Source organism: Phyllobates terribilis, unplaced genomic scaffold (assembly GCF_046119375.1).
Source record: "Phyllobates terribilis strain yellow unplaced genomic scaffold, ASM4611937v1 Scaffold_8__6_contigs__length_399053987, whole genome shotgun sequence".
NCBI lineage: Eukaryota > Metazoa > Chordata > Amphibia > Anura > Dendrobatidae > Phyllobates > Phyllobates terribilis.
Window position 1 is genome coordinate 296979769 of NW_027362768.1, and position 15314 is coordinate 296995082.

Genomic DNA, 15314 nt, shown 5'->3' on the forward strand with positions numbered 1-15314 from the left:
AGTATTGTTGGTTTGGTAGTTGTGTAGCTGACATGGACATCTATTTTCAGCAGCCGCCCACGTGTCTGTCAGCCGGGCTTTTCTTTCAGAGGTCATTATTGCAGAACCAGTTGCTGACGTCAGGACACTAATGTGCCTGTTCTTAAAATATCCTGGTGCAAAGGGTCAATGGTTACAACTGCAGCATGTATCATTGTAAGACTTCCTTCACACGTCAGTGTCTCCGGTATGTGTGGTGACAGTTTTCACACTTGTGCACATCCGTTATAATCTATGGGGCTGCGCACATGTCCGTGTGTTCGCATGGACTGTATGTCCATGTCCTTCTTTTTTTTTTTCCCTGCAGCATGGATGAAAATATGGGACGCACAAGTGCCCACGAATGACCTAAAGTGTGACAAGTACAGGAATAGAATGCAGAATATCAGCTCACAGCTGTCTGATTTACCTTTACTGGCTATCAAAAATAGGGAAAACCCCTCACCACTTTTTTCCATTTATTTTCTTCACGCCTTTACAACCCAAGGTGGTTTGCACGTTAATGACCGGGCCAATTTTTATAATTTTGACCACTGTCACTTTATGAGGTAATTACTCTGGAACGCTTCAACGGATCCCCCTGATTCTGAGATTCTTTTTTCGTGACATATTGTACTTCATGATTGTGGTAAAATTTCTTCGATATCACTTGCGTTTATTTGCGAAAAAAAACAGAAATTTGGCGAAAATTTTTAAAATTTGAATTTTTATGCCCTTAAATCAGAGAGATATGTCACACAAAATAGTTAATAAATAACATTTCCCACATGTCTACTTTACATCAGCACAATTTTGGAACCAAAATTTTTTTTTTATTATTATTATTAGGGAGCTATAAGGGTTAAAAGTTGACCAGCGATTTCTCATTTTTCCAACAAAATTTACAAAACCATTTTTTTAGGGACCACATCACATTTGAAGTCACTTTGAGGGGTCTTTATGATGGAAAATACCCAAAAGTGACACCATTCTAAAAACTGCACCCCTCAAGGTGCTCAAAACCACATTCAAGAAGTTTATTAACCCTTCAGGTGCTTCACAGGAATTTTTGAAATGTGTAAGTAAAAAATTTAAATTTAACTTTTTTCACAAAAATGTTACTTTAGACCCATTTTTTATTTATTTTTTCATACGGTTAACAGGGAAAAAATGGACCCCAAAATTTGTTGTGCAAATTTCCCCTGAGCATGCAGATAAACCCATATGTGGGGAAAAACCACTGCTTGGGCGCATGGCAGGGTTCGGAAGGGAAGGAGCGACATTTGACTTTTTGAATGTAAAATTTGCTTGAATAATTAGCGGACGGCATGATGCGTTTGGAGAGCTCCTGATGTGCCTAAACAGTGGAAACTCCCCACAAGTGACACCATTTTGGAAACTAGACCCCTCAGGGAACTTATCTAGATGTGTGGTGAGCACCTTGAACCCCCAAGTGTTTTACAGAAGTTTATAACATGGAGCCGTGAAAATAAAAAAATCTAACTTTTTCCACAAAAATGATGTTTTAGCCACAATTTTTTTATTTTCACAAGGGCAAGAGGAGAAAATAAACCCCAAAAATCTTTGTGCAATTTCTCCTGAGTACGCCAATACCCCATATGTGGGGAAAATACAGTGTTTGGGCTCACGGCAGAGTTCAGAAGGGAAGGAGAACTGTGTGAATTTTTGAACGCAAAATTGGCTGGAATCGAGAGCGGACGCCATGTCTCATTTGTTTTTTTGCGGGATAAGATGACGTTTTCAGCGGTACCATTTTTATTTATATTCGTCTTTTTGATCGCGTGTTATTCCATTTTTTGTTTGGCGGTGTGATGATAAAGGATTGTTTTTTGCATCGTTTTTTATTTAATTTTTTTTACAGTGTTCACTAAAGGGGTTATCTAGTGGGACAGTTTTATAGGTTAGGTCGTTCCGGACACGGCGATACCAAATATGGGTACTTTTATTATTATTTTTTTCATAATATTTATTGATCGGTGCATTATATTTTTATTTTTGGTGGATTATTTTTATTTATTTTTTAATATTTTTACAATTTTTATTTTCACTTTCTGACAGTTTTTTTTTTACTTTTTATTCTTTGTCCCACTATGGGACTTTCACTTTTTTTATTCTGATCGCCTGTATAGCACAGGAATGCAGCACCATCCCTGTGCTACACAGGCTGTCAGCGCTGCAGATGCAGAAAATATTTTGGTCATGCACTGCGAGTGACCAAAATATCTTCCTGGTGACCCGGATGTTGTCATTGCAACATCCGGGAAGCCGCAGGACAGGTGAGTAATCCCGATCACCTCCCCTTGCCACTGCAATGCTGCGATCGACTTAGATCGCAGCATTGCGGGGGTTAATGTGCCCGGTGTTGGGCTATGAGCACAACCCCCATCTGTGGACGTCGGGCCCTCATACCACCCTCATGGAATCGGTTTCTAACCGTTTATGCAGACACATGCACATTTGTGGCCTGCTGGAGGTCATTTTGCAAGTCTCTGGCAGTGCTCCTCCTGTTCCTCCTTGCACAAAGGCGGAGGTAGCGGTCCTTCTGCTGGGTAGTTGCCCTCCTACGGCCCCCTCCACTTCTCCTGGTGTACTGGCCTGTCTCCTGGTAGCGCCACTAGTCTTTATACTAGACTGATACGTCCTGTATTGCACAGAAGACCTTTCAGCTGTCTAAGTATCATCACAATGGACTTGAGAGAGAAAACGTGGCTGATTCCGCGCTGCTGATGAGTAGGTAAAGGATCCATAGCCATGAGTTTGTATAATAGTGTTTTTTCATCTACGTGTTTCGAAGTACACACACTTCTTCCTCAGGACATAACCACATTGTGTGGTTATGATGTGGTAATGTTTCCTTCGGACAAAGCAAGACATCTGGAGGAAAGGAGACAGCAGCCATAACTCCCACTACCTCCGGATGTCAATTACATCCATAGGAGAGGAGAGTGAAGCCAGCGGTGATTAGTCGCAGGGATCGAGTGACATAATGTCACACAATCCCTGAGAGAGCCAGTGCAGATACCGCTGGAACAGCGCCAGCACCGGAGGGGAGTCTAAGAAACACTATTATACAAACTCATGGCTATGGATCCTTTACCTACTCATCAGCAGCGCGGAATCAGCCACGTTTTCTCTCTCAAGTCCATTGTGATGATACTTAGACAGCTGAAAGGTCTTCTGTGCAATACAGGACGTATCAGTCTAGTATAAAGACTAGTGGCCAGTGTGGAAATTGCAAGAAAAAGAAACATATCTACAAGGATGGGGGAGCAACATATCTACAAGGATGGGGGAGCAGCATATCTACAAGGATGGGGGAGCAGCATATCTACAAGGATGGGGGAGCAGCATATCTACAAGGATGGGGGAGCAGCATATCTACAAGGATGGGGGAGCAGCATATCTACAAGGATGGGGGAGCAGCATATCTACAAGGATGGGGGAGCAGCATATCTACAAGGATGGGGGAGCAGCATATCTACAAGGATGGGGGAGCAGCATATCTACAAGGATGGGGGAGCAGCATATCTACAAGGATGGGGGAGCAGCATATCTACAAGGATGGGGGAGCAGCATATCTACAAGGATGGGGGAGCAGCATATCTACAAGGATGGGGGAGCAGCATATCTACAAGGATGGGGGAGCAGCATATCTACAAGGATGGGGGAGCAGCATATCTACAAGGATGGGGGAGCAGCATATCTACAAGGATGGGGGAGCAGCATATCTACAAGGATGGGGGAGCAGCATATCTACAAGGATGGGGGAGCAGCATATCTACAAGGATGGGGGAGCAGCATATCTACAAGGATGGGGGAGCAGCATATCTACAAGGATGGGGGAGCAGCATATCTACAAGGATGGGGGAGCAGCATATCTACAAGGATGGGGGAGCTGCATATCTACAAGGATGGGGGGCAGCAACATATTTACAAGGATGGGGGAGCAACATATTTACAAGGATGGGGGGCAGCATATCTACAAGGATGGGGGAGCAACATATTTACAAGGATGGGGGGCAGCATATCTACAAGGATGGGGGAGCAACATATCTACAAGAATGGGGGAGCAACATATCTACAAGGATGGGGGAGCAGAGTCAGCTGTGACAATCAGCTGACACCTGGCGGTGATCGCACCCGCGCAGAGTATCACCCTCTTAAAGCCCAGGGCGCAGATATGTATTAATACGTCTTGGGCTTTAAAGGGGTTAATATGAGTACAGTAAACTACACATGCACAGCACAAATATAAATATTGTGTATAATATATATATATTATATATATTATAAACAATATTTATATTTGTGCTGTGCATGTGTAGTTTACTGTACTCATATTAAGAAAATAAATGGAAAAATGTGGCGAGGGGTTTCCCCTATTTTTGATAACCAGCAAAGGTAAATCAGACTGATGTGAGCTGATATTATCAGGATGGAAAGGTCCATAGATATTGGGTCCTTCCCAGCCTAAAATTACCAGCCCGCAGCCCCCAGAATTGGCGCAGCACATTAGATGTGCTAATTCTGGAGCTTTGGCCAGCTCCTCGCGATTGACTTGGTGCGGTGTAATGGTAATTGTAGTAATGGTAGTTGGGGTTGATATCAGCTGTGATTTGTCAAGAAACACGGCTGCCATTAACCCCTGGGGTTAGTAATGGAGAGGTATCTATCAGACACCCCCATTACTAACCCGGTAATCAAAAATAAAAACACAATAAAAAAATTTATTTGAAAAAACACTCCCCCACACGTTCCCTGGTTCACCAATTTATTAAAAAAAAGAGAGGGAGAAATAAAAAGACAGTACCTTGTTCACCAATTTATAGAAAATATGTTCTCACGCAGCTCTGATATAGTCCAATGTTCCCCGAATCCAGCCCCAGCAACTGTGAATAGCAGTAACAATAACTCTCATCAGAATTGGGGACAGTGTGGGGCCGCTGCGGGCTGGTATTTTTAGATTGAAAAGGGCCCAATAACTAGGGAGCTGTCTGCGTTACCTCTACTAGAGGCGGACACCCAGACCTAGTAGACTGCACCCAACGGGACCAACAAACTGGTGCCAAAACGCAGTTTGAAAAGCACCCAAAGGCCAATTTCACACAATCAATGCAAACGAAAACCCAGCCCAACAGAGGTCGGACCCGAAGGTCTAACCGGGTGTTCAGATTGTAAAACAGTTTGCGTTTAACACGTGTGAAACTGGTGGAAGACCTAAATCTATGGATATTTTGGATACTTCTACCCTTATCAAATTCTGTCCCAAACTGCCGTTTTGTTTATTTTGTAGGGAAATGGAAGGGGAGGAATGGAGAATGAAATGTGTTTTTTTTTCTATATGTCCCAGTCCTTTATCCATTACTCCATTTTTATTTTTTTAAGATTCTGATGTCTTGAATTTAAATCTAAAAAAAAGTTTAAAAACTGCATCAAAACTTTGCTGTTTGCAGTCGCTGCTTAAATTGGGTAATGAGATGAAAAGTCCAAGCAATTGTTATATGTTAGTTATTCCCTTGTAAGGCATGCTAAGCTACACAATCTGTGGCTCAGTGAAAAGTGGTGACCGACCCGGTTATTTCTTTATTTTTCTTTAACTGTAGTGGAGCTGTCCATTTTAGACAATCCCTGTTTTCTTCGAGGTTCTCCTGTAAAAACTGTTTATTGGCCAGTGGTAATCTCTACATTGGTGTGTGTTCGTGTGTGTATTTTTTTTCTTTTATGACTTCAGTGAAATCTGTTTGTAAATTGATCCTTTTTTATTTTTTTTTCCTGCTGTTCTGTTTTTATAAAAAAAAAAATTCCTGTTAGACACTGGACAAGTTCTCCGATGTGATGCGATCGTTGACATAGTTCATGACATCCAGATTGTATCGACTACAAGGGAACTTTACCTGGAGGACTCGCCGCTGAAGCTGAAGATACAAGCACTAGACTCTGAAGGTGAAATATTACTCCTTAATTTCTATACAATGTGGTTATAAATCATTTTATAGATGGTGAATCCTCTCCAAGACCTCACCTCTTTGAGAAGACCTCCTCCTATCCAGACTAAATTTCTTAGTACTGAAATCTGTCATATCATAGTACTTTGCATGCTGGCTGTCTCTTTGAAAAGACCACTTCCTTAGATCGCTGATTTTTTTTTTTTTTTTTTTTCCTGCAATTTTGGGTGATCCTCCCAGAGGTTTCACTGTGTAATGTTTTGGTATATTGCAGGGAATACATTCAGCACTTTGGCTGGCATGGCCTTTGACTGGGCAGTGGTGAAAGATGCCGATATGGATGGCTACTCTGATTCACACAACACGTTGCGGTAAGAGTTAGATATGTGAATCTACTTGTTGTAATTTACTTAAAGAAGGCCACATAAACACAGGGTCGTGGTTTTTTTGTTTTTTTGTCATTCTTTCTTGTGCTATTTTGTTATGGATCTTACAGGGGTCCTCTGAGCGTGAGCTAAATTTCTACAGGCAGTTATGTAACTGTCAAGATTCTGTAGTGTGTATTATGCACACTGTCAGGATTCCCGCTGAATTTCAGTATACAATCTGCATATTTTCAGGCATGCACGGACTAAATTTTCATCTGCTTCTCTGAATATTTCATTGAGGCAAATGGATGAGTCTAGTTCTATTGGGCTGCTTGCTGCAATTTTGATACAAGTCCCAGTTTTCTCTGCTACAGATCTAGCAGAGCTCGGAATGCTGAGCTGTGTATAACCCCACCCACACCACTGATTGGCAGCTTGCTGACAGTGTACATAGGAAGCTGCCAATCAGTGGTAGGGGCGGGGTTACACAGATTAGCCTAGCTTCCTGGCACCTAGTCCTGCAGTGATAATCTCCTGCTGTAAAAACACTGATTGTATTAACACTACAGCACACAGCCTAGTACAGTAAGTGACACATCCTTGGAATCAGGCTCTCGTTTCCTAAATTACGATTAAATAGTAAAAACATACTGCCAGATTCCCTTTATTACCCTACTTTTGAATCTCATCATTTGTTTTATCATATGATGCACTGGAAAGCGGGAAAAAAATTCTAAGTGCATTGAAATTGCAAAAAAAGTGCAATTCCACAAATGTTTTTTTATTTACCATGTTTACTCTATGGTAAAACTGACCTGGCAATATGATGTACGAGTGCACAGATACCAAACATGTATATATTCGTCTTTTTTACTTAAGTGATAAAAGTAATATTTAAAAAATTTGTAAAAAAAAAAAAAAATAAATAAAAATTGTTTTTGGCACCATTTTCTGATACCCATAACATTTTTCGAGATATGGGGCTGTGTGAGGACTTTTTTTTTTTTTTTGTCCCTGAGTTGATGTTTTTACTTCTACCATTTTGAGCTAGATATGATGTTTTGATCGACTCTTATTGCAATATTGCGGCAGCCCAAAAAAACGTAATTCTGGCGTTTTGATTCATTTTTTTTCGTTATGCCGATTACTGAATGGATTAATTTATTTTATATTTTGATAGATCCAACTTTTACGAATGCAGCGATACCAAATATGTGGGGTTTTTGTATTTTTAATGGTGCAAAAGGGAGGTGATTTGAACTTTTGTGTGGTTTGATTTCTTTTTTTCATATTTTTTAAATCTTTTCTTTTGTACTGTATTTGTTAGTTCCCTTAGGGGACTTGAAGCTGCTATTGTCTGATCGCTTGTGCTATACACAGCAGGGCATGAGCAATCCTATTTGTAGCTTAAAACACATTATCCTATGAAGGCAGAGCTCTTGCTGTGACTGTTAAAGCCACGTGATGGCTGATTAAAATCAGCCATCATCTGCCGGGAAAGATGTGAGCTCAGTGTGCGGGCCTGCATCAAAGACAGAGACACGACTTATTGAGTTGTAAAAGGAAAAAAAAGTCTTATTTCCAGAACGGCTGCAAATTTAAATAAAAGGTGAATTATAAAATTAAGGGCTTAAAAAAATAAAATAACATTCTATGAAATTGTGAAGAACCCTCTAAATGAATTTTAATGTCTTCATTTTTAGAATTCTTAAATTTTTGGAGTCTACCTATGTGCCGCCAGCCTACATTTCTGAGATGGAGAAAGTAGCGAAACAGGGCGACACAGTTCTGGTGTCTGGAATGAAGACTGGAAGCTCCAAACTCCGGGCAAAAATGTTGGAACCCGTGTATGAGGCAAGTGACCTGTTAACTGGGGGAGAGGGGCTTCATTGTGAGTGATTTCTAGATGAATGTGAATTTCCACACAATTGTAAGCCATGTAATGTGCAAGGGTTTATGTTAAGTTTTGTGTTTTCACGTTGCATTACAGAATGTGAATCCGGCAGAAGTCCGACTCCTTATCTTAGAAAACATTCTCCTTTATCCGGCATCTGATATTTACCTGCTTGTTGGTTCCTCCATAAAATACAAAGTACAGAAAATCAAACAGGGAAAAATTACAGGTAAGCTTTACGGATCCAGGACACTGATGGAAATCATGATTTGTTTTTTCCATGTTTGAGATAGTTAAAAAAACGAAAAAACGCATTTTAATGAGGCGGGCTTAAAGGGAATCTGTCGGCAGGATTTCACCCCCCCCAAACTATTTATATGCACATGTAGACAAGTCCAGCAATACCTTTGCATGGTCAGTCCGTTCTTGTGTTACTGTTTTATCAGTATTTTGTATTGATATGCAAAGGACGCTGTAGATCTGAAGCCTCCGTCACTCCAGCTCTTTTGCCAGCCAGGCCAGGCTTGTTTTTTTGCTATATACAGCAATACTGTTAATTTTTTTTTGTGTGTGTTTGAGTACACCTTTATATTTGTAAGCGTTTTAGAGGCCTTTTCAATTCTCTTTTTCTCTCTCCAGATTTAGCCATGCCGTCTGATCAATACAATTTCCAGCTGCAGAACCACGTTCCGTCTCACGGGGGCTACAAGGATAGACCTGTAGCCAGGCTGGACCAGGGGACGTCTACTGTGACTGCGCTACAAAAGGGCCAAACCAGCATAGTGCTGCTTCATAAAAATATCCTTGTGCGACTGCTTTCTTAGATTTCCTCATTTCAGGTGTTTTCGTAGCTCGCCCCTATAACTGGTGTCTCAGACGCTGGATAGAGGATGACTTAAGCAGCATGTGACGTCCCGGGGGTTCAGTAACATCCCTGGGGCTCAGAGAAAGAAACAGTATTGTACTGTAGTGAACTACAAATGGCCTGTGTGCCGTCTACTGTGTCTGTCCAGGAGTGGGAGCGTGCAGGCCAGATCTAACACAAACAGCCCTGTGTGAGCAGCGCCTGAGCAGCTGGCCAAAATCCTCTAAGTGTTTGTAAGAGTGGCTAATTATCATGGCCGGCTGCCACCAACTGCAGAAACAAATGTATCCGCCTGTTTAGTTTCAGATAATTATGTAGCAAATCGTTTAGTGCTATAAACTATTTACAGTGCAGAAAAGTAAACCTTAAGATTGTGGGGAATTTTCAATGCATGTGAAGAACGCTTCACATCCTTTTGTCCCTGGCAGGAAAAACGCATGTACAATCCGCATGCGTTTTCTGCCAGGGAGATGCAGAAGCGCTCAGGAAAAATCCGGAGCATTTCTGCATCGTGGGCACATAGCCTAATAGTGAGTAAATCCTTACCTTTCTTGTAGAAATCCCTTTTGCTGTTTTATAGAAATCCGCAATTGAACTTGTACGCTAATGAGCTGTAAGTGCAGCCAGGCCGGGCGCTGCACTTTCTGCTCTCCTGCATCTCTCCCTATTAACCACACACTGTCTGCCTCTTCATATTCCCTGCCCACTGCCTGCCTCCTATGTCTGACCGACAGGTCACTAAAACATGAGTTGCCTAGAGACAGGAGGCACAGAGGGCGAAGAATAGTTAGGCAGGAGAACTGTAAGTGCAGCGCCTGCTCACTGCACTTGCAGCTCATTAGCATACGCTATAAACTTGCAAAAAAACAGAAACTGATTGTTACAAGAAAGTTTAAGGATTTACTCCGCATTAAAACATCATTTACATACATGCCATCAGTGTGGGGTATAATATTTTGGTGACTACCCCTTTTAAAAATTTACATTCACTTGCCATCAATTTTACCTTTTTAATCCTATTTTCCTTAATGATCTTGTACATATTCGAATGCAAGGTGCTTCCCGGCTGCCAAATGGTACCATCTATGTGGTTGAACCTGGATATTTAGGTAAGTATATTTGTCTTCTATGTCATGTTTGCAATTGTCAGTGCACATAACTTTAGGGCTGGGTGGTCATTATTGTGCTTTCAGTCCCTTTTAACGTCCGGACTGGTACATGTAATTTTTCTGGTTTTAACGCTTGTGTTGATGCATTGTCATTTCTGATGACCATTGCGATCTATAAAAGGACTTGTGAGCACTGCAGGAGCCAACATTTCTGCCTTCCTGCTTGCAGAGGGGTGGTGAGCTCCTGTTTAATTGAGAGTTGAGCCAGCAGCATGATTGAGTTGCCGGCCCATACTGTGCGCTCTAGGATGGTGCCAACACAGGCAACTTGTTTCTGTAGCATAGGAGGAGTACAGAGGTACTGAAGGCGGCTGGATACAGCCATTTGTCTAGGAGGCTGTCCACCACTTATGGACTGCAAAGGTGGCCAGTAACCTAGGCAACGAGCTGTAAGCAATAGAATTAAAACTCCCACGGTTCTTGAGAATGGAGAGAAATTCTAATAAAAAAGAATTGTAAAGTCGCTTGTTTTTACAGCAAACACTTTACAATTTTAACCTTTAATGATGCTGAGAAATAATATATTTTTGGATTAAGGGAGAAAACCAAAATATCTGGAGGCTGCCCACACAAATACCGGGGGAACCTATCAACTCTGCAAATGTTAGTCTTGCCAGTTTCTAGCTTAGGCTCTGTTCTGGGATATGTTGTTGTGTTTTTGTTTTTTTTTTTCTTTTTTTCATTTTTTACCTTCATACAGGTTTCACTGTCTACCCTGGTGACCGGTGGGTTCTCGAAACTGGAAGATATTATGAAATTACCATTGATGTATATGACAAGTCTAGTAACAAGGTCCACTTGTCAGATGTAAGCATCTTAATTCTATACTGCTTTATTCCCCTCCCCTCTTCTATAAGTTATTTTAGAGGCTTATTCCGGTAAGAAGACATTATTACCTATCCATGGGATAGGTGATAACTTCTAGATCCGTGAGGGTCCTACCACGGAGATCACCATTCGTTTTAATAAAGTAAAGTGCATGCTTGACTGCCACTTTATTCTCTATGGGACTGCACAGACAGCTAATCAAAGTAACCTTTTCTTAACAGAATACCCCTTTAACTTGGCTATGGATGTCGGAGGCTGATATATCAAAGCATTTACGCCACAAAAGTGGTGTAAAAGCTTTGAAAAATGCAGAGTCAGAGTTGCGCAAAATTGTTGCGTTTTCATGACACTTTAGATCCTCTGAAACGGGTGGGGTTTGGCTATACCTCCCTTCGAATTCAACAAATCTGCTGGTGTTTTCTACACCTGAAATGATACTTCAGTGTTTGACTGGAGTAGCATTTCTGGCCCAATGCATGGAGGCACATGCCACTTAATAGAGGGGCTGAATTCATTAAGTGGTGTACATGTCGTTATTCTTGATTAGTCGGGGCCACCATGTTTTACCATCTTGGAGATTTAGGATGCTAATGCGTGTGTATAGTACTAAAAACTATCAGTTTGGACTTATGTAAATCGGCTTCATGAGTTCTAACACTTCTCATTAATTATTTTCGCCCGTTAATAAATATGTGCAGTCAAACTCTATGTACATTAGCAAGAAGTAAGGGACACGTGGAAGGAGGTGTCTGCAAAGTCATTGTTTGGTGCCTGTAACTGTGAAGACCCAGAGATAAGCAAAACTATCTGCAAAGTTGAATACTTTCTGAGTTGCTTTGGTACAGGAAAATACAGTTTGCAAATTAGAACATTTTTGTACAGAGGTGATGACTAATCAACCACTGTGATAGCTGCACCATGACTCCAATGGAAATGACCCCGTTGAGAGGACATTGCTTGCTTATATGTGTGTATATATATATATATATATATATATATATATATATATATATATATATATATATATATATATATATATATATATATATATATATATATATATATATATATATATATATATATATATATATATAAATAAATATATAATTTTTTTTTTTTTTTTATGATTTATAGAATATCCGTATTGAAGCGAAAATACCTAAAGGATATTTTGATGTCCTGGAATCCTCCCTGAATGGTTCGTACCATCGTGTGAAGGCCTTGAAGAGCGGTCAAACCATCATAGATGCAGCTCTGACTTGCATGGTTGATGAGGTACGTGGCCCTTATTGATTTGTTTCCCCTGTTTCATTAAGAGTGAAAGGGGTGGGGGCGGAAGGCCATACATATATAAAGCAACGCTGTGTACAAAATACTTAAAAATGTCTTGTGTTTTAGGATGGGGGTGTTCATGTGTTGTCCAATCCAGTGCGGAATCAGCAGGAGGTGGAGATCTACACACCAATTACTCTGTCACCCAAAATCCTAACCTTCCCCTGGCAGCCGAGACCTGGAGCCTATCAGTATATAATTCAGGTATTCACTATTATTTGGGTGATGGGTTTATGTTTCAAAGCAAATCGGATATCTATTAAACATGTGGCCAGAGCGTTCTTGTAACAATGTTTTCTACTTTGCATTTGTTATATTGAGGATGTGCGTCCTGTTCAGTTGATTTATACAAAAAAATACATTATTCTTTAATCCTTTATCCATAATTGATAACTTTTTTTTATTTTTTTTTATTGCTGATTTCAAGGTACAAGGTGGAAGTGGTAACTTCTCCTGGTCCTCATCTAATAATGCTGTGGCCACTGTCACCGTCAAAGGTCTAATGACTACAGGAGACGACATAGGTGTCAGCGTTATACGAGCGCGAGATGTTCAGAATCCCCTACATTATGGAGAAATGAAGGTAAACGGGGGGAAAAAAAACACAAATGGGTGTAATTCTACACTTCACTTCCATAACCCCTATACTGCCATCTACCTGCTGGTCTAATATTGGATATTGGAGGCAAGTCTGCACTGGGGGGATTCGTAAGTCTGCAGTAACACAGACTTATCGATTTGGACTGGACAACACCTTTAAAGAGTTCCCATCACCAGACTGGGGCTTCCTTTTTATTTATTAAAAGTGTCCAGTCCCAGAGTGACAATAACTTTATGAGCACGTTTGGTGATTTTACTAAATATAAGTAACCCTAATATGCTAGAAAGTCAGGTCCTTTTTTGGGCACAAGATGGGCCCGCACTCCAATGTTGTGACGTGTAGACTAGGATCCCACAATCCTCCGTAGCCCCTCTCACAGTGAACGTAGGTGATCACAAGATCTCCCTCTTCACACTAACTCAACACTGCCACGTAATTTACCGAACGGCAACATGAGCTTAACCGCTTCCCGACCGCCCACTGTAGATAAACGTCCGCGCTGCCTGGGCTCTGTGCAGCGCGGACGTTTAAAAACGGTGGGTGGTTCCGCAGCTCTCAGGACCCCCAGGGTCCTGCAAGCGCTGCAGGAGCGGTGCAGAGCGATAGCTCTGACAGGGAACATCATCGGGACCTGATTGGATCAGGTCCCAGTGATGTTAACCTTTTGCTGTCTTCTATATGCTGCTATCTATAGTGATCGCGGCATATAGAAGACAGCAGGAGGAGAGGGGGTCGTCCACTTACCTCTCCGACGACCCCTGATAGCTTCCAGGACCTTGGGTTGCTATGGCAGCTGGAGGTCACATGACCGCCTCCAGCTCTGCCATATATGGTGTCCTGCCTGGCTCAGCCTGCAGCTGAAGCCTGGCAGTAGACTGACTGTGAAAGTCAGTGAAGATCTCATGTCATGTAATATATGTCTATTAAATTACATGAGATCAGTGATCAGAAAAATAAAAATTTATGTCCCATACAGGGACTAAGTAAAATTGTAAAAAAAAATCAAAAAAATGTTTTGAAACTGTCAAAAAAAAAAAATACAAAATAAATTAAAATAAATAAATAAAATATTAAACCGATAAATCGTATATTTATGCAAAAATTAAAAAAGTACACATATTTGGTATTGCCGCGTCCGAAACAACCCGAGCTATAAAACTGTCACACTAACTCCTTCTGTGCACACCGTAATAAAAATAAATAGAAAACGGAGCAAAAAAACTATGCTTTTTCCTCATATCGCCAAACAAAAAGTGGAAAAAAATGCAATCAAAAAGCAAAATAGAAATAAAAATGGTACCGCTGAAAACGTCATCTTGTTCCGCAAAAAAAAAAGCCGCCATACAGCTCCATCAGATAAAAAATAAAAAAGTTATAGCGCTCAAAATAAAGCAATGCAAAAAAAATATTTTTTCTATAAAATAGTTTTATTGTGTAAAAGCGCCAAAACATAAAAAATATATACAGTAAGTGTAGTATCACTGTAAACGTACTGACCCGAAGAATAACGCTGCCTGATCACTTTTACCACACGCAGAACGGCATAAAAAAAACCTCAAAAAACAACTCCTGAATTGTTGGTTTTTGTTAATTTTACCTCCCAAAAAACGGAATAGAAAGCGATCAAAAAATGTCCCGTACCAATAAAAATGTCAACTCGTCCCGCAAAAAACAAGCCGTCACATGACTGTCAGCTGAAATATGGGAAAATTATAGCTCTCAAAACTAGATTTTGCAAAAAAAAAAAGCGTCTTAGTGTGTGACAGCTGTCAGTCATAAAAACCCGATATAAATCTGGTATCTCTGTAATCGCACCGACCCGAAGAATAAAGTAATCTAATCAGTTATCACACGAGGAATGGCGTAAAAAATAAATAAAACCATTTCTTCACCTGCTACTGATTTGTTTATTATGTCTCCCAAAGATCGCAGTATGGCTCGGCACACATTTATCCTGCGCTCTGCGCTGAGCACTTGCGCCAGAGTTTCCGTGTAAATCTCTGAAATATGTGATTCAGCCGGAACCCATGACGGAAGATTCCCTGTAATGAGGCAGATATAGGACACTGTGGATGCCGTCTGGCCTGTGATCCCACGGTGTCATTTGTTTTAGGTGTGCATAAAAGTGCGGTTGGCCACAGTTTTGTGCACTTCTGAAAAAAAGGACACCACTAAACAGAGGCCAGACGGAGTCCAGAGTAACTCTGCTGCCTCATTATAGTGAATGGATCCCGCAGGGGTTTCATCTGAATTACATCACTTGGAAATTTAGA

General features: G+C 40.9%; 1 protein-coding gene across 1 annotated transcript in view; it reads left to right on the forward strand.

Moving 5' to 3' along the window:
• The window catches only part of NUP210 (nucleoporin 210), a 108117-nt gene that overhangs the window by 18385 nt on the left and 74418 nt on the right, over positions 1 to 15314 (forward strand). Inside the window, exons 3-12 of the mRNA XM_073644462.1 lie at positions 5851 to 5982; positions 6259 to 6355; positions 8056 to 8206; positions 8343 to 8475; positions 8886 to 9044; positions 10152 to 10220; positions 10981 to 11087; positions 12243 to 12383; positions 12507 to 12644; positions 12868 to 13023. Of these exons, the coding sequence (XP_073500563.1) occupies positions 5851 to 5982; positions 6259 to 6355; positions 8056 to 8206; positions 8343 to 8475; positions 8886 to 9044; positions 10152 to 10220; positions 10981 to 11087; positions 12243 to 12383; positions 12507 to 12644; positions 12868 to 13023 (1283 nt within the window). The remainder of the gene's footprint in view (positions 1 to 5850; positions 5983 to 6258; positions 6356 to 8055; positions 8207 to 8342; positions 8476 to 8885; positions 9045 to 10151; positions 10221 to 10980; positions 11088 to 12242; positions 12384 to 12506; positions 12645 to 12867; positions 13024 to 15314) is intronic.